The sequence below is a fragment of the Camelus ferus genome, chromosome 19 (genome assembly GCF_009834535.1).
Source record: "Camelus ferus isolate YT-003-E chromosome 19, BCGSAC_Cfer_1.0, whole genome shotgun sequence".
NCBI lineage: Eukaryota > Metazoa > Chordata > Mammalia > Artiodactyla > Camelidae > Camelus > Camelus ferus.
In genome coordinates, this window is record NC_045714.1 from 11,718,482 (window position 1) to 11,736,374 (window position 17,893).

The 17,893-nt window shown below is 51.4% G+C and overlaps 2 protein-coding genes and 1 long non-coding RNA gene across 5 annotated transcripts in view; 2 read left to right on the forward strand and 1 right to left on the reverse strand.

Moving 5' to 3' along the window:
* Positions 1 to 16,244, reverse strand: part of LOC106729815 — a 32,882-nt gene extending 16,638 nt beyond the window's left edge. The window contains exons 1-2 of the long non-coding RNA XR_001366223.2: positions 15,849 to 16,244; positions 14,025 to 14,208 (exon numbers count right to left, since the gene is read on the reverse strand). This is a non-coding gene — a long non-coding RNA (uncharacterized LOC106729815). The remainder of the gene's footprint in view (positions 1 to 14,024; positions 14,209 to 15,848) is intronic.
* LOC102509921 (neuroendocrine secretory protein 55) overlaps positions 4,999 to 17,893 on the forward strand; it is a 52,730-nt gene continuing 39,835 nt past the window's right edge. Inside the window, exon 1 of the mRNA XM_032461454.1 lies at positions 4,999 to 6,156. Coding sequence (XP_032317345.1) covers positions 5,386 to 6,114 — 729 coding nt within the window. The 5' untranslated portion in view covers positions 4,999 to 5,385 and the 3' untranslated portion in view covers positions 6,115 to 6,156. The remainder of the gene's footprint in view (positions 6,157 to 17,893) is intronic.
* Positions 6,031 to 17,893, forward strand: part of LOC102513869 (guanine nucleotide-binding protein G(s) subunit alpha) — a 65,687-nt gene continuing 53,824 nt past the window's right edge. For all 3 annotated transcript variants that reach the window (XM_032461448.1, XM_032461449.1, XM_032461450.1), the window contains exon 1: positions 6,031 to 6,156. In XM_032461448.1, the coding sequence (XP_032317339.1) occupies positions 6,114 to 6,156 (43 nt within the window). In that variant the 5' untranslated portion in view covers positions 6,031 to 6,113. The remainder of the gene's footprint in view (positions 6,157 to 17,893) is intronic.

Genomic DNA, 17,893 nt, shown 5'->3' on the forward strand with positions numbered 1-17,893 from the left:
GTGCAGGAACAGGGTCACTTCTGATCCAATCTCCCTTTAGAAATGAAGGGCAAAATGGTGCGTGGTGAGCCCCACAATGGCCTGGACAGAATCCAGCCATGCCAAAAAGATGATTATTTCCCCCTTTTGGTTGCTGCTGGCTCCAGACGGCAGACCCCCCAAATCAGAATCAGGAGCTCATGAGTGTCACCGTCCATACTGGTCAGAGCCAATCGAAACCAGCACAGTCTTAATAACAGTGCTGCGGCGGCCCAGAGCAATGAGCCAAATGTTTTTCTTTGTACCCAAACCTCTTCAGGGGTGGGCGGGAGGGGCGATGCCAAATTCTCAGTGGGGTTGAGCCTTTCTGGCTGATTGTCATAGTCAGAGGTAGGGTACACTTCAAACTCCCTGAATTCATTTTTACCCAAAGGAAAGTTTGAAAAGCTCTCCATCTCCAAAAATAGTCCCATCCAACAATTGTCCAAAAAAATATTTTCAAGAATGATTGTACCCACTTGCCTCGTGGAGCAGAATCTATCTTTTATCTTGTGTCTCATTTCAGAAAATGTGTTGGTGTCTCGGGGACCCAGACAATGGCCTGGCAAACTTTTTGAGAACTCGTGTGACTCATCTCATCTCTGTCTCCTCCCGAGGGACTAGAACAGGGCTTTGCACACAGTAGGCACACGGAAATAGGTGGATTGAAAGCAACCCTCTAATGGGCTATAAACAAATAAAAGAAAATCTCAAAGTCAGACTAGGTAAAAACCCCAAATTGGTAAAGACGTAGTAGAGCTGTCAGTGTTAGCAGATGACATGATGATATATGTAGAAAATCCTAAAGATGCCACCAGGAAACTACAAGAGCTCATCAGTGAATTCAGTAAAGTTGCAGGATACAGAATTAGTACATGGAAATCTGTTGCATTTCTGTACAGAAACAACAAAATATCAGAAAGAATATAAGAAGCATCAGAAATTAAGGAAGCAATTCCATTTACCATCACATCAAAAAGAATAAAATACCTAGGAATAAACCTACCTAAGGAGGCAAAGGACCTGTACTCCGAAAACTGTAAGACACTGATGAAACAAATTGAAGATGACACAGATGGAAAGATACTCTGTGTTCTTGGATTGGAAGAATCAGTATTGCTAAAATGGCCATACTACCCAAGGCAATCTACAGATTCAATGCAATCCCTATCAAACTACCAATGGCATTTTTCACAGAACTGGGACAAAAAAAATTAAAAATTTGTATGGAAACACAAAAGAATAGCCAACACAATTCTGAGAAAGAAGAATGGAGCTGGAGGAATCAGGCTCCCTGACTTCAGACTATACTACAAAGCTACATTAGTCAAAACAGTAAGGTACTGGAATAAAAACAAACATACAGATCAATGGAACAGGAGAGAAAGTCCAGAAATAAACCCGCCCACTTATGATCAGACTAGGTAAAAACCCACCTCTTCCAGAAAAACCACCAGATGAATGCCCTCTGATTGTAACCACTGTCAGGCAGCTTCCATCCCCAGGCTATCTACCTGGGTAAGATTTAGTGTGTGGCACCTTTTGGTAACCCCTGTTTTAATACTGGGGAGCATCTCACATTGATGTGCATGTTGTTGGGGAAGCAGGAGTTGGCCACCTCTCAATCCCCTCCATCTTCCCACGATGCCTGGAAGAGAGTCTTGGTTACAGAAGTGAGTCAACACACCATTGCTAGATATCCAATTTCATTTTTAATGTCCAAGACAGCTCAGGGAGGGGAGCAAAGAGGCCCAATATAGTTAATAGACAGATTTGACTAATTTTGTTGCTTCAGCCAGTGAGTTGTGGAGCAAAGAGCTGCGGAGCCCTACCCTGGTTACGAGAACCTCCAGCCACTGGTTCCATCACATACACATATATGCTCATGTCCTGAAACTGCCCCCCAGACATTCCTTTCTGCCACTGGGCCACTTGCACTTTCAAACGCTTCTAAAATAGAAGTAGCATTGGAAGACCATGTCCATCAATAGAGATCCAGCCCCTCTCCCAAGGCCTCCAGATACCTTCACTGTCTCAGAATCTGACTTGAAAAGAACTTGGTGAGCACAGAGTTCCAACTCTAATGGGCTCAGGAGTCCCATGGAAGACATCTCCAATAGGTGGTCATCTGTCCTTTGATTTGACACTGCTTCTGACCAAGAGCCAATCACCTCCTGAAAGCCATTCCATTTCAGAGCCCTAATTGTTAGACTATTCTTCCTTGGGCTGAGCTGAAATCTACCTGTTGTAACTGCCACCCATAGGTTCTAATTTTGCCCTCTCGAGCCACATAAAATACATCTTAATGCCTCTTCCACGGGGCAATCCTTCAAAGGGCTGAAGACAGCAGTCTTCACCATTCATCTAAATAAGAACTTTATTGTGTGACACTCAGACAAACTGGGAGCTGTGCTTTCTTGTCCAACTGGTTTAGGAGCCTCCCTCCAGTGGGGTGCCGCAGGTGCTATACGTCCACACATTATTTACCGCAGACAGAGCCCCTTGTTCCTTCACCCGGTAACAACCCCAGGTTGTCCATCACGCACTTGCTCCTCTTTGAAATTCACTCTGCAGCAAGCACTTTTAAAGTCATGCACGTAATGCATTTTAAAGAGCATTTTCTGCACAGAGCCATTTGCTCGGCCTCGGCACTAAGTGTGAGATGGAACAGTATTTCAGGGCAGTCCTCCGGCTCTTGGAGCCGTGTCGAATGTACACCAGGATGTATTTGTAACTATACATGACTCAGGCTCTAAATGCGGTGCTTTGTTAAATGTTCATTTGCTGATTAAAATGCATCTTGCAAAGCAAGAGCATTACTAATGCAGAACCCAGTCCAAAAATATGTATTATGTAATGCACATTTTTTAATAATGCAAGCAATCTCGGTGTATCTGTATTAGTGGACTGGCTCTGGGCTGCCATCTCCACTACAGGCATAAAGCACTCCTTCTGAAAAACGAAGTACTTTCCTATGTACACTGAAGAATCATAATCTACCTCGCTGCTGACAGCTGGCATTTGTCTCCATTGAAAGGGCATTCACCGGTACCCACATAGTCCTGATTTTTTCCCAGTGTGCCCTAAAAACCATGGGAATGATGTCTTTATGTTCCCTACCCTGTCCATGGGGCTGCGCTGATGGAAAGAAAGAAAGCAAGCAGGTGAGCAGACACTTTAGAAATGTCCCCCCTCGGTTGCAGCTGAGAGATCAGGATTTGGGATATACAGTTCCACACGGCCTTGTCCCATGTTCCAGAATAATGTCCACACAGTGAGTGAAGCCATCCAGGCACTTGTGATAATAAAACCCTGTCAGTTTCTCTGGAAAGTGTTAATAAGGACTTGGGCACAACTAGAATACAGACGTTTGTCCTTTTATGAAGTTTGCCAAATCCATCCCACTTTAAGCCGATCAGTGTATTAATGCTATGAACTAACTCCAAAAACACAAGATGCAAGACAGACACAGCCAAGAAGCCAGGTCAGGAACATTAAAGACCATCCACACGCTGAGTAACAGCTGTGGGTGTAGGACGCTTCAGACCCTGGAAGGAGTACCAGGAAGGAAGGCCTGGCGGACCACCTCAGAAGGAAAGGAATTATAAGACGTCACACCTCCTCAAGTTTCCCCCATGTTGACTCAAAGATAAAAACCCCCACCTGTGCAGCCTGTTGATCCTTCCATGGATTCTGGGAAGGTGGTTTTGCTGAGTTATACCACCTGTGGACTTGTCACTGTGGTAAAAGGGACACTCCATGTTTAACCAGCCCAGACACAGTGGTCAGGTTACAGTTGGAACTCAGGAGATGCCAAAGTACTGTCCTTTTCTGAGCAAGGACCACTCCTGGGATCCCCTACAGGAGGACACAGAGCTCATTTGATTTTCTAGGGCTAAAAAAAGACATGTACCTTTGGGGTTCAACAGCATGATCTAGGGATGTCCAGCTGCCCCCTAACCCTAACGCCCTGGTTGTCCCTGTAATTTCCTCCTGTCAAACGCACGCTAGATTACACAATGATGGCGGGATTCTGAGTGGTTTAATACTCTGATTAACAGCGGATTAATCTTAAATATCCTTTCCTTAATGTACAATTTTTTCTTTTCCCCCTCCTCTACCTTTAGCACCTAGAACAGAGTGCTAGGCACTTGATAATTGTTGAATGTACAAACTTTGCTGAAAATCTACTTCTGAAAGGAGATTTGAGCGGTAGCCGGTGAGGTTTCCTTGATAGCTGATCGCCCTGAAGCGCCCCCCAGGGGCAGAGAACTGGTTGTACCTACTGAATATTAGTATGGAAAGACTTCTTTAGCGGTTCCAGCTAATTAAAGCCTTTCAGCACATGTTCTCAGTTAGAGCTCAGGGAGGTCCACCGATGGGTTTAGGGAGGTGGAAACCATCACCCCGTCCGTCTGTGGGGGCCCTTCTTAAGGAAGATGCTTATTCGTCCACAAGGTAATTAGGCGATTGAGGCTGCATTGGCGGGGGGAGCTCTCAAATTACAGTCACTGTAACAGATCTGTCAAAGGTAGTTTCGGGATTAATGATTGCTTGGGGTTACTATCCTCAAACTGTTCAGAGCTTGGAAAATGCCCGGAATTGGATCGTCAGTACTGACGTACAGAACATTCATTCCTCTGGAATATCTGCAATTTCGTGGTTTGCTTTTTAGCTGCTTCGGACTTTCTTCATTTTATCGATAACCTTGGAGAAGGTGGGGAGGGGTACGGACCCCACGGAGAACCCACGCCCAGCTGCGCAACTATTCTAACCTGTGGCTGGCTGGCTTGCTCCTTGGCACCCGCCAGGCCCCCCGCCCCTCGCATCACCCAAATGCTTTCAAACAAGGTTCCCTCCTGCCACCTGCCGGCCCACTAGGGTCTGCGCCTCTGGCTCCGCGCCACCGCGCTGCTCGCGGGGAGACGCCCCCGCCTCCTTACTGCACATGCCCGGCAGAAGTCCGGGCGCGCAACTTTGCAGAACCTCTCCGCCGGTCTCTCCTCGCCTCAGTCTCCTCTTTCCTCTCCCAGGCGAGAGGACCAGCGGAGGCACCTCTCCCGGGTCTTAGACTGCGGAGTCTAAGACTTAGAGAGAGGAGCCGGGAGGAGATAGACTTTTCCTCCCCTTTTCCCATCCCCTCTTTTTGCTCAGAGAGGAATGCAGAGGCGCGGAGCTTTAGAAAGTTGAGTGGTCAGGAAGGTAGGTGCTTCCCTTTTCCTCCTCCCACCGAGGTGGGGCTGGGACCTCTGGACCCAGCTTCTTACCTCGCCGGGAACACCTTTTTCGGCTCCAGCAGCCGATGCATATCGGAGCCGCTCTCTGCAGAGCCAGAGGGTGGGTCGGCTTCGCAGTGTGCGCGTGAGAATGGATCGTAGGTCCCGAGCTCAGCAGTGGCGCCGGGCTCGCCACAATTACAACGATCTGTGCCCACCCATAGGCCGCCGGGCAGCCACCGCACTCCTCTGGCTCTCCTGCTCCATTGCGCTCCTCCGCGCCCTTGCCACCTCCAGCGCCCGAGCCCAGCAGCGTGCGGCTGCCCAGCGCCGGAGCTTTCTTAACGCCCACCACCGCTCCGCCGCCCAGGTGTTCCCCGGGCCCCCTGAATCTGACCACGAGCAAGAGGAGGCCGACCTCGAGCTCTCCCTCCCCGAGTGCCTAGAGTACGAGGAAGAGTTTGACTACGAATCTGAGACCGAGACAGAGTCTGAAATCGAGTCCGAGACCGACTTCGAGACCGAACCTGAGACCGCCCCCGCCACTGAGCCTGAGACCGAGCCCGAGGACGAGCGTGGCCCCGTGGTGCCCAAGCGCCCCACCTTCGCCCAATCCCTCACCGAGCGTCTCAACGCTCTGAGGTTGCGGAGCCCCGACGCCTCCCCCAGTCGCGCACAGCCCAGCACTCAGCAGTCCCAGAGCCCCGGAGAAGGGGAGGAGCCCGAGCCCGAGGACAAGGATCCGAGGGACCCCAAAGAGTCCGAGGAGCCAAAGGAGAAGAAGCAGCAGCGCCGCTGCAAGCCGAAGAAGCCCACCCGCCGCGACCCATCCCCGGAGTCCCCTTCCAAAAGGGGACCTATCCCCATCCGGCGTCACTAATGGAGGACGCGCCCCAGATTCTCCTTGTTTTCCTGGACCCAGGTTGGTTAACCACCGCTTAACTGGGGAGTCTGGGGTCGGTGTGGGAGCGGCGGGAGGAAGGGAGGGAGTAGGAAAGACAGGTTAGGAGGAAAGCGGGGAGACAGCGGGCTCCGCTAGCTAGCCCAAAGAGGCGGGGGCCCAAGATGAGCTGGGGAGAGCTCCCCAAATTCTCCCCAGGGCTCCGGCGGGCACCCCAGTGGCCAAAGGCTCACTGGACAGCGGGACGCTCCCCGCATCCTGCTGGAGACAGCCTGAGGTCTCGGAGCCGGTGCCCAGGATACGCGCCTGAATCCCGGGGCTCCCCAGGTTTCAAGCTGCACACCCCAAAGGCACGGGTAAGTCACTTGCTTTACATGCTTTTTTTCCCTCCTAGAGAAACTAGTCTCTAACTAGTTGCCCTTGGCGGGTGCCAGAAACATGGTTAAGAGGTGTTCGCGCCAACTTTCAGGAAGCGAGAGCCGCCGCGCTGTAACGACACTGTTGCAATGTGCGTAAAGTAACCAGACTGAGACTGAGCAAGAACTCCGGAGACTGCCGGCCTCGGGAAAGCCAAGCGCGCGCGGTGCTTAAGACACTCAGAGCCTGGAGCCCAGGTCCCGTCGCTGCCAACTTGGATCTGCGGGACCTCGGCACCAGTGACCCCGGCGGCTGTGCGCCAGTCCTGGCCGCCACCACACGTCTCCGGGCGCTCGCGGGGCTGGACACCGCGCCAAAGAGCGTGCGCACCTGCCCGCGCGCCCCAGAGCCGACCTTTCCGAGCCGGCCGGCAGTTCCCCACGAGTCACCCATACTTGGAGGGCAGGCAGAGGAGGTACGGGAGTCTCGTGAGGCTACCAAGGTTGGTGGCGCGAACTTGGTCACGTCGGGCATCGCCAACCTCTTGGCGCAGCTGGTCTGGCGGCGGAGCTCGGTGCAGCTTTGCTAGGAGGTCCCGGGCTGTTTGCGCAAAGGCCTGGGGATGTAAGAGAGAGGCTGAGAGGTCAGCGAGGTGATTGCGAGCGGAAAGGTAAAGCAGAACAAGGTACAGGCTGGAGAGGGAGTTGCGCCTATCATCAGGGAACCCTACAACGCGTCTCCAAAGAGCGCGACACCCGCCGAGCCAGAGAAAAGGTGTTGGATCCGACGCAAGTCCTTGGGCTAGCGGTCGAGAGGGGGCAGGGGCCGGCGGCTTCGGCAGCCGAGGGGAGGGGAAGCGGCACGCACCAGCCATTTTCAGCTCAGTTGGAGTTAAGCTTGGAATCTGTAACCTGGAGGTGAAACTGTCCCGGTGCATGAGCACAAATACGGACGCAATCCGGTAACGCATCTTTGGCACGTAGTGTGCCTTTCTTGGCAGTCCTGGGGGGAAAGACTGATTAGCGATATGTATTTACAAAACCGCACCTGATTTGGAAACTGATCTTTTAGGTGCGCGCGCGCGACTCGTTTTTGCGCCGGTTTGAGCTATACTGATGCGAATGATTGGGGGGGGGGGAGTGAAGCATTTGGAGACTTGAAATGAAAAAACGGGTCAGATTCTTAGACTCCTAAGATTGCGGCCGGAAGGAACACAGGGGGTCTTCCTTCCAGGACTCTCCCCTAGGAAAGGAGTCGCGGCGCCCCAGAACTTGGTTATGCCGGGATGTGGCGCTGACTAATGGCTGTTGGGTGCCGGTCTGGTCTTCACTAGTAAATTCGGGGAAGGGAGCTTCCCTGCGCAGCAGGGGAGTGTCCTGAAGCCTGGAGGCTGCAGAGGACTTGAAGAAGGGTCCAGCGTGCCCTGCCTGTGGCTTGAAAGCATGAAACTGCCTAAGTGAAATGGGGGCTCCCCAAAGCTGACATTTCTACTTAGTGTAAAAACAGCGATGCTGTGTTCCCTTCCGTGGCATTAAATGTTTGGTTTTTTTTCCCTTCTGGTAACGTCTCTGCAGCCTGAGTTCACCCAGTAAAATGTCTCTTGTGAATAAGCAAAAGCAGTCAGGGTGTGGTAGGCTTTTTTGGTATGCTTTCCAGTGTGTGGGCTGCCTTCACAAACTGGGGAGCCCGGGGGACCCGCTTTCCCACAGAGCTAGGTTTTTGCATTAAAGAAATTAGCATGTCACCTTGTTGCAGGATGAATAAACAAGTTAAAAAAAAAAAAAAGTCCTCAGCGCCTAGCCCATACCTCTGCCCCCGAGTCTTGGGCTGTTTTTTAAACAGAAGCCTGTATAGGGAGGGGCTGGCTCTTTTAACTGTAAGCAATAATACCAGGTTAGTTATTGGGGAGGGGGTCCCCATTTAGGAACACACGCTTTGCCATCTTTCAGACATTCCTCCAAAAACGACTTGATTGTGAAAACCTGTTAACCACCCACACCCCCTCCCCGACTCCGCTCCCCTCCCCCACCCTCTCCTTCCATCCTGGCTGCAGGGTGGGTGGAAGAGCTATTGGGAGCATACCAAACACCTGAGGAATATACCAGCCCTCCTAGGAAAGTGCCTGGGACCCTCTCCAAGGAGAGTGGATTTTGCTACTCAGACCCTGCAAAGCCTCTTTCTACCTAAGACAATAGTGTTCAGCTGCCTTTCTTTTCCAGGGGTGTTTCTGGCAAGTTCTCCTAGCATTCCCAACTCACTAGTCTCCCATCTAGCCCTTTGTCTTGCCCTGCCCAACTGGGGTGTTAGCATTTGAATGGGCTTACTTTACCCTTCCAGCTTTGGAAATGGCCTCAAAAAAAAAAAAAAAAAAAAAGCAGACCTTGTTATTGACCACTTGGGTGAATTACCATATTTCAGACAGGGAGAGAAAGAGGTGGAGAAGGAGGTGGAGAATGAAGCTAATTAAGTGTGATGCTCCAATATTCAGGACTGTTTACTCTGCTACATTGATCATTTGTTTAATAGAAATCTGCTTTTACTTGGACCATTTTAACTAAACTTGTTGAGTTGGAAAATCATGCAGCATGTTCAAATATTGTGTGTTGTCAACAGTCTGGCTTAGGTTTACTTCTGAAGTTTGGCAAACAAAACTTTTAATCTGTGTTTATCAGAATTCAAGAAATGGGAATTTGAAAGTTTGGAGCTGTTTTAAGATCATGTTTCTTTAACGCACTAGAAACTGCCCCCTCCCTGGAATTGCTTACCGCCCTTTACTCTTAGCCCTCATTTTTAGCAGCTGTGATAGAAGGTTTAATGAGGAAGAAAGCTGCAACTTCAGTGTTGGGAAGAATGAGGTCTTTTTTTGTTTGTTTAATAACCGGTCTGGATTTTACTTAATTTGTCTGTATTATCACTGCTCTTCAAGCAAAGGGAAGCTATTGAGAGGAAACTGAGTAGAAACCATGGTGTTGGGGAAAGTATGTCTCTTAACAGAAAAGTGACCTATCACAAGAAACAAACCACTAGAATCAGATTAAGCTTCCAGGGGCGAGTGAAGTCTCCTCTTAAAATTGCCAGGCAAAGGGGGATAAGAATCTCAAGTTACATCTTTAATCCCCACGCTCCAGAGCGGGGGCGGGAGTCCCTTGTCCTGCTCTGCCAGGTTAACGATGCTGTTTTCTGAGTCCTGATGCCCCAGAGATGGGCAACGGGATCTAAGGAGCTTCCAGCCCTGGTCCTGCCCAGCAGCCTTGGGGCAGACCCAGCACCCTCTGCCTCCGTTAGTTCATGTGAAACAGGAAGAAGATGAAGAGATGGTCCTCCCATCCCTTTCAGCTCCAATGATATGCGGTTGATTAGTTTAAGCAGCCCTGAGTTGCGCAATTTGACTCGCCCAAATGATTTGAATGCTAATGGATCCAGAAAAGTTCTAAAGTTGATAAAATTGAAGCACCAGTTGTGAAGAAATCTGTTTTGTGTTGATCTGATTTGTTGTTCTCAAATCTGGTTTTGAACTGGGGGCAAAAATGGTTTAGAGGCAGGTTAGAAGATACACAGACAAACAGGTAAGTTAGAAATTACAGAATTCCACTGTGTCCTATTACTCGCCTGAGGAAAAACCTGGCCCTCCTTAAGAACAGGTATTTAGTGGTTTTCTTAGGTCTGCAGGTGTTTCCCCACCTGCTCTCCCTGATTTCAGCATCAGAAAACAAGCTTTTAGGGGGTTGGGGGAGGGGCACAGCATGGAGCCAACTTTGCCCAGAGCAGCCTGGAGATGCTGGCCGCTTTGGGAGGGAGATGACTGACTGCCAGCCCCGCTGGTTAACTGACCACAAGCGCTGAATGTGTTACTTAGTAGCACTTTCCAAAGTCCTGATTAGGCTAGACCTGAGGAAATGGCTCAGAGGATGCAGCCAGTTAATAAACTAGTTTTCCCAACCTTTTTTTTTTGGTTTGGTTTTTTCATTCTCATCCCCGCCCAGGAGCTTTTTCAGATTCTTTTTTCTTTAATTGGTCCTCTCCCATGAAATGTTAATGGCACAGATATACAGATGTGCTGTGGTTCTGTTTCTGTACTGCGGGACCTGACACTAGCTAAGATTTTTTTGCACTCCGCTCAAACCAATTTTGCCTCTCCTGCAAATGCATGAGATAAAAGAAAGCAAATGTCTAAAACAAAACAAAAAAACTGGCTTATGTCAAATTAAGTGATTAAACATCCCATTTTTGTTTTATATTTTCCTTTGAGGGGTGCTGCATATTACAAGGCTTTATATTAGGTGAATTTTACTGATGTTTCTCTTTTTTAAATCTCCTGCGGTTTTTGTCCCCCAAAGCCCCTAGTACCAATGCTGGTGCTAGTGCCTCATTAATGCACATGGCAGAGAAGCCAGAGTAAACAGCCTAGTAACTTAGTTCTCCCCAGGCCAAGAGTCTGCAGGCCCTGGCCACTGTCACCTGCTGACAGCACTCAGCCAGTAGAGACCGGACATCTGAGAGGAGCTGGCACCCCCCCCCCAACTCCCTATTCCAGGGTAGAACTGGGGAGACTGCCTTCCTAGCTTCCTGTGTGGTGCCTTCCTAGCTTCCTGTGTGGACACAGCCAGTTTTCATTCCATGGGTTTATTTTAGGGTGAACACGTTATGAATTAACAGGGGGCACAGCTATCAGAAAGGCAGGGTAAGACTGGGCTCCATGGAGAGAGGGCAGGTGGCAGCTGTGATGTGAGGGGAGATTTGAGGACAAGGGGAAAAGAAGGTTTGGGGGGAGTCACAGGGAAATGGCAAGATGCAGGGAGATGAGGACACCTGAGAAGGGAGAAAAAATTGGGAGGTGGGAATCACAAAGCCTATAAATATCAGGGCTAGAGGTTGAAGAAGTAGAGATTTAGGGAGAAAAAGGTTTAGGGGAGACTCCATGGCAGGCCTTAAATACTTGGTGGCAGCAGGGGCGACGCCAGGTCGGCATTAAGAAGAGCATTTTTCATAGCCGGGGATGGCAGTGGACCGCACTGCTGGGCACCTCAGATTAGTCACCGTTACCGGCGCTTTCCCTCCGAGAGTCTCTTACCGGCCTGGCCCAGCAATTTCAATTTCATAGGTGCAGTAGAGTTGTCATACGCATGCCTCAAATGGAAAGATTTAAAACCTAGGAAATCTTGTTTTCTAGTTCACATCCTTAGTCTTGGACTTTGGTTCAGGAAGAGGCCTTGAATCTCAAATCTGAGGGGCTCAGGGCCCAGGATGCGGCCCCGCCCCCCAGCCCCCTGGCAGACAAATACATTTTTCCTCCCCCCAGGCAAGAGGCGGCTTCTGAGTGCCCTGGCTTACTGGCTTATGTCCTGTCTCAATTAGGCTTCATTAGGAAAATTCTCTCTGGGTAATTGAGGTTGTGTGAGGAGGTGAAATATACCATTCCCCTTAAATTCAAATGACGTTGCCAAGAAGCCCCCAGGGTGCCTGGAATTTCCACCATGAATTACCGACATTTTAAATAGAGCTTCCACTAAAGCCAAATTTATTTTCCAGGATTCCCTCCTGCCATCCCAGCCCCCACTTTTGCCCCCCTCCTAGACCCCTTTCCCGTGGCGCTGTTAATTTTTTCTGCTTGAAATTCTCTGCTGCATCATCAGCCAGCCTGGAGGAGGAATCCACAGTCCCGTGACTGGAGGATGTCTGGACCCACCGTACAAGCGCAGGTGGTCAGGTGCCAGTCTCACGTCTGGCTGCAGCAGAATTGGGCAGCCCTCCCAAGATGAGGGCCACTGAGAATGGCTAGTGAGCTGAACGAAGGGTCTGAATTCATGGTGGGGAACCCTTGGCCTCTGGGGGCTTTTTAATCTGAGCAGATTAAGTCTTTCATAAGTCTGGCTGCTACTGTCTTTAACATCAGCCTTGCATCTGCAACTAACGCACATCCACTGGAGGTATTTTCCGTGCAGTTGGCATTTGCCTGAAACAGCTTGGTCACACAGACCCTTCTGCAGACAGCAGTAGGCTGCTGCTGCCTCCACCGGCCAAGGCTGGCAGAGGAGATACTGGGAGGTAAAGGCATGGGCGCAGCAAGTCTTCACAGAACAGTAATTAATTGAACAGCTTCAAAGTCTCATTGCTACTCAGTAGTGCTCAGAAACCATTTGTCACTGGGAGCTGAAGAAATGTAAGTGTTGCCTGAATTCTCTTTTCTGGGTCCTCACCTTTCTGTTTTTGCCTTTTCCTCACAACTGGTGAAAAGATTTCTCCATCTTCTTATTTGGAAGTAACCGACAACTAATGACATGAGGGGCTGCAGGGAAGGCCCCTGTAAACTGCCTCCCTCCCAGCCCTGGAGAGGGAAAAATCCACCACCCAGGGAAGAGCACTTCCCCCTGGTTTCTGCTCCCTTCTCTCCTGCCCACCTCCCCTCCCTCTCAGGGACCCTCTTCCACTTTGCTTTCTCTTTCTTGGAAACAGGGATGAGCTAAGAAAGCAAGCTGACAGGCAGCTACTTAAAATTTGGATGGGCCTTGTGCCTTTGGCCATGAGTAAAAATCCCCACATGTAAGTACACTGACCCTCCTTGCTGATTATGCTGTGTGCCAGCATGGAGGCATCAACAGAGCCGTGAGACAGAGTTTGGGAGGCCGGGGGGGGGGGGGGGGGGATGTCATGTCCCTGCAGGTGGCCTTGGTGCCATTCAAAGCATCAGCAGTGAAGGAAATACCTTTCCATGGGGGTTACCTACTTACAGAAAGCCAGCTAGCTGATCACTACCTGTGGCTCCTGGGCCATTGGCCTGGACAGGCTGACCTTAGAAATGCCACGTTTGGTGGGAAGAGTGTAGCTCAGTGGCAGAGCACACGCTTAACATGCACAGGGTCCTGGGTGCAATCCCTGTTACCTCCGTTTAAAAAAAAAAAAAGAAATGCAGTGTATAACTGAAACATGAATAGTGTTTCTCAGTTTAACTGAAACCAGAGCAATGCTTCCCATTCTATTCTTAATGCATCAAGTGTAGAAAATCTGTTCTTTTTAAGTAGCTACATATACAGATTTCAAGGAACTTTAACCTGGATTCCACCAGCCAGTCCCTCCCTCCTCTCTTGGAGGTATCACCTCACTGCAGCCCCTCCCTGGCGCCCACCCCACTGGGACAGGATCCAGACCCTGGCCCACAGGTTCACCGCAGCTCAGCCTTCCCTCTAGCACCCTGCACCCTCTCCTGCCTTCCTCCTGAGCCGTGTGAACCCATTAGCTAATTTTCCTTCCTCCTTCCTGTTCATCCCTATAAAATCTCTCTCTCTTTCCCTGATAGAAATCCATCCAGAGTCGAAAATCTATGCCCAAGATACTCTGCAGTTCTAAAATTCTGATGGCAGATCCTAAAAGCTGTGCCCTGGTGCAGTGAGGTCCAGGCTAGGCTGTCCACCGCCACTGGCCATCTCCATCTGGGTCAAGGCCACATTTTTCTCTTAGTCAACAAGCTCACCAGATAGTCCCACCAATCAGGGTGCCCCCCCCCCCAGTCAACCCACCAGTAACCCAACTCTTACCACACTGGGTCCTTGGATCCTTGGGGCCAGGCTACCCAGCTGCCTTTCGGGTGAGTCAGCTCTTCAAACATCTGGCCACACTTCTGGGGTCTTTCAAGTCCCACTGCTGATCTGAGGTAGAGTTTCAGCTCTGACCCCCAGTCACCCAAGTGATTTGGGGTTTTCAGATTCTGGTAGCCAGTCACTACAGGAAATCAACAAGAGTGGACAAAAGGGGAATGCTGGAGTTAAATGCTGGGATTTTTTTCTCCCTGGCCCTAATCTATCTTTAAATCTTGGTGATTTCTACTCAAGTCTAAGGGTCCTTTCTCAGCCAAAAGCAGTGGTTTCAACTGGGGGCGATTTTGCCTCCCAGAGGACACCTGACAAAATCTAGAGACATTTTTGGCTGCTGCAACTAAGGGGATGCTACTGGCATCTAGTGGGTGGAGGCTAGATGCTGCTTAGCGCCCTTCAGTGCACAGGGCGGCCACAACCAGGAACACCTGGCCCCAGATGTCAACAGTGCAGAGGCCCGGAGCCCACCACCTAGACCAGACATCCTAACCCATTCTGAAATTCCTCCCTCTAGTGCACTCACGCCCTAGCCCCTCTGCTTTCTCCTGTAACGTCCCCCTTTTTCCTCTCCAGTCCTCCAAGTGTTTGAGATTCTATCACCAAATGTTTCTCCCCCTGAAGGTTTTATCTGATCTAGTGATTTCACATCCTAATAAGGATAAATGGCACTTTGAATTTGAGGTATTTACCTTTCTTCTAAACTTCAACCCCATCCTCCTAAATAGGCTGTAAGCGAAATCTCCATCCAGACTGCCCGTCCTTCCTTCCCCTGTGTCACGTCTAAAACCAAACTGGCTCTGCCACATGCCGACTTCTCCCCAGATCTGCCCCAACATCCCTCACCCACGGATGTCGCATCACCCAGGTGCCAAACTCCGGCTCCTCCACCCTCTGTGCCTAGCACAGAAGTTGCTAGAGGGTCCCCTGGGAGCCGTCTGGAGTCCCCTCCCTCAGCCTTCCTGCTTCCTTCATTGTGGGTGGTTCTCCCTCCCTGAAAGGTCATGACTGGCCACAGCCTCCTTAATTCTTTTCATCAGACCATCCTCCACACTGCCTCAACTTTTCCTAAAACTAGGCTCAAATCCTCATTTGCAAGACAAAATAACAACAACAACAATAATAATAATAACAAAGTTCAACATCTGCTCCATTTCCTATCAAAATAGCCTCAGAACTGCTTGCCCTGACATTCCATGGTTTTCTCAGGGAGGTCCTACCCAGGGTTTCCTGCCTTTCTCTCCCAGGGCTCCTCCAGGGCCTGGCAAGGTCCCCATTCTCTTTACCCAGCCACGTGTCAGGTTTCCTACTATTGGATCTTTGTTCATCATAGGCCAACATCTCCCACCCCCACCCCCCTTCTTCTGTTCATAGCCAAGACGTCTATCCCTCCACGGAGGCCCCTCTGAAACTCCATTTTCTCCGAGAAGACTTTCAAGGTCCTCCCAATTGGAGGGTTTTTTTTTTTCTTTTCATTTTCATGTTGCCTCTGCTCCCCTAAGCAAGATTGCTCTCTACCCCATCCTTATTCCGTCAATGCGTGTGCTCTCCTGGCAAGCAAACAAGATGCCAGAGAGACTGTTTAACAAAGGTGTCCCACAGGCTCACGAGGAAGCAGAACAGAAACCCTGTACCCATTCCTAGAGAAACAGTGCTTTGGGAAAGAGCCGAAGTGAAGTGGGCTGCGCGCGAGGCCTGGCGAGAGCAAACCGTCCCTTTGGAGCCCCCATCGCGGCCTCCCTGAGGCTCCAAATCCCGACATCTACTGACCTTCCACTTGGCAGGGCTCAGCATCCCCGGGCCCTCAACTCCTTATCCATCTGGGGCAGCTCCTCTGCATCGGGGGCACTCAGCCCCCTCTCTCCTCAGGGTCTTGGCCCTCTACCTCCAGGCCCTGGAAATCCTCCTCGCCTCGCCCCCAGCGGCGGATCCCTGTGTTAGGGGGGGTTTGGCCACCGCCATCAGCGAGAACGAGGGTCGGCCCCTGACAGCCCCGACCCCCCCCCCCCCTTCAGCCTTTGTGACTTGGGGCGTCAGGAAGAGTGCCCCCACGGCGCCAGCCAGCCTCGTGGCATCCCAGGCCTGGTCGCCATACGCCGCCTACCAACCGCTTTCAACCACCCCAGCAGCACAGCCTCTTAGGGCGTTCCAACGCGGCGCCCCCTATTGGACCTCCCACTCATATCCGTTTTCCGGTCTGACGGCCCCTGCTCATTCGCCAGGCAGCCTTGATTGGCGTGACCCCAGCCCAATGGCTGACCCAGCGCTGGGGTCGGAGGGGATTGAGTTGACTGTGGCGACCCATCTGGACCATTCAGTGGATACCCAAATGGTTGAGCCGTCGCGCGTGGCGATAGTTGTCCAAAGTTTGAACCAAAGTTCAGTATTGGCACTTAGAAGTGTGTAGACCCATACAGCTGAGATTATATGCGTTTAGGGGGGCTCCGAATGTTACCCAGGGTCCGATTTTGTCAGCTTCCCTCTGCGCAGGGTGGCCACAGGGTTGGGGGATGTGGGGACCATGATGCACAGTGGCTATGACCCCCTCTTTCTAAGAGCGATGTGTTAAAATTTAATGAGATTGGAGTGTGCGTGCGTAGTTACCCCGCCTGCGGCTCCTAGACACAGCAAACCAGGCGGTGCGCTCCGCTTGCCGCAGCCCACCCTGTGTAACACTCATCTCGCCACTCCTCCCTGCCCTAAGGCCAGCCGACCACCTGCGTCCTGCCCAGCTGCCTTGCACCTAAAAGTGACTCAGGTCCGTGTCATCCACAGCCGAGACAGATCTGATGCCCGTGTCCAGTGTTTTACGTGAACCACAAACAGCAAAATTTTTCCCGGAGCTCAAATCCCTCCGCAGACCCCAAACCCAGAGCAGTGTGTGTGCACGCACCAAGCCCACCCAGATGTGGACATTACTCTCAGCCGGCTCTGAGCCCACCACGCGCTATGGTGACAGGAGCGCAGCCCGGCCACTGCCGGGTTTATAGTCGGGCTTATTGCCGCCTCAGCGGGCTCAAGCATCGGAAAAGTAAAGCGGCTGCTCTGGGAGACCCATAGCGAGAGGAGAGGGGCTGGAGAGGGGCTGGAGTGGGGTCGAAGAGGAGCTAGAGGAGCTGACCGACTAACCCTGCAGCCGGTACCTGAGGTAGGGAGCCGCGCACCGCGGCCGCAGCTGCATGCACGGCACGGTGTGTATCTTTAGGTTCGGTGCGCACGGGGTTGTTCAGTCTCCGAGACCACCCTAAACCGGCCGTAAATCTCAACTGAAATTCCATTTAGCCCTTTCCCAGAACAGTAGGGCCCCCCGAAAGTCTGGGGCCCGCATTCTGAGGGGTCTCCTGTGCGTCCCGCGCCCCTGGTTCCGTGCCGCGGCAGCTACCGCTTAGCGAGTCTCCGTGGTACATGAGCAAGACCCTCTATTCCCCTGTATATATCGTCGTCCCCTTAAATGAGGGTGAACCCTGCCTGTGTTGTGCTAGGCTACTGTGGAGACCCCGAGTGTGGTGGGGATGGGGGACACTGAAGTGCTTTACAGGAGCCAGCCTTGGCAAAACGGCAAAGAAAACCTGCAGAAGCCGCAGAAAGTACCCCAGTGCGTTTTAAAAACAAATTACGTGCGCACCTCGGCTGCCCCTTTGCCCCTCGCCTCCTATCTGCTCCGCCGGTGGGCTCACGACCACCTGTCGCATTTCCGCGCGCGCCCGCACCCCCTTCTCACGCGCCCAAAGCCTTGCGCTCCAGACTTAGGGCTTGGGATTGGAGGCTGCCCAGGGGTGGGGGCTGCGGCTCTGGTGTTCAGGGGTATTTTGGGG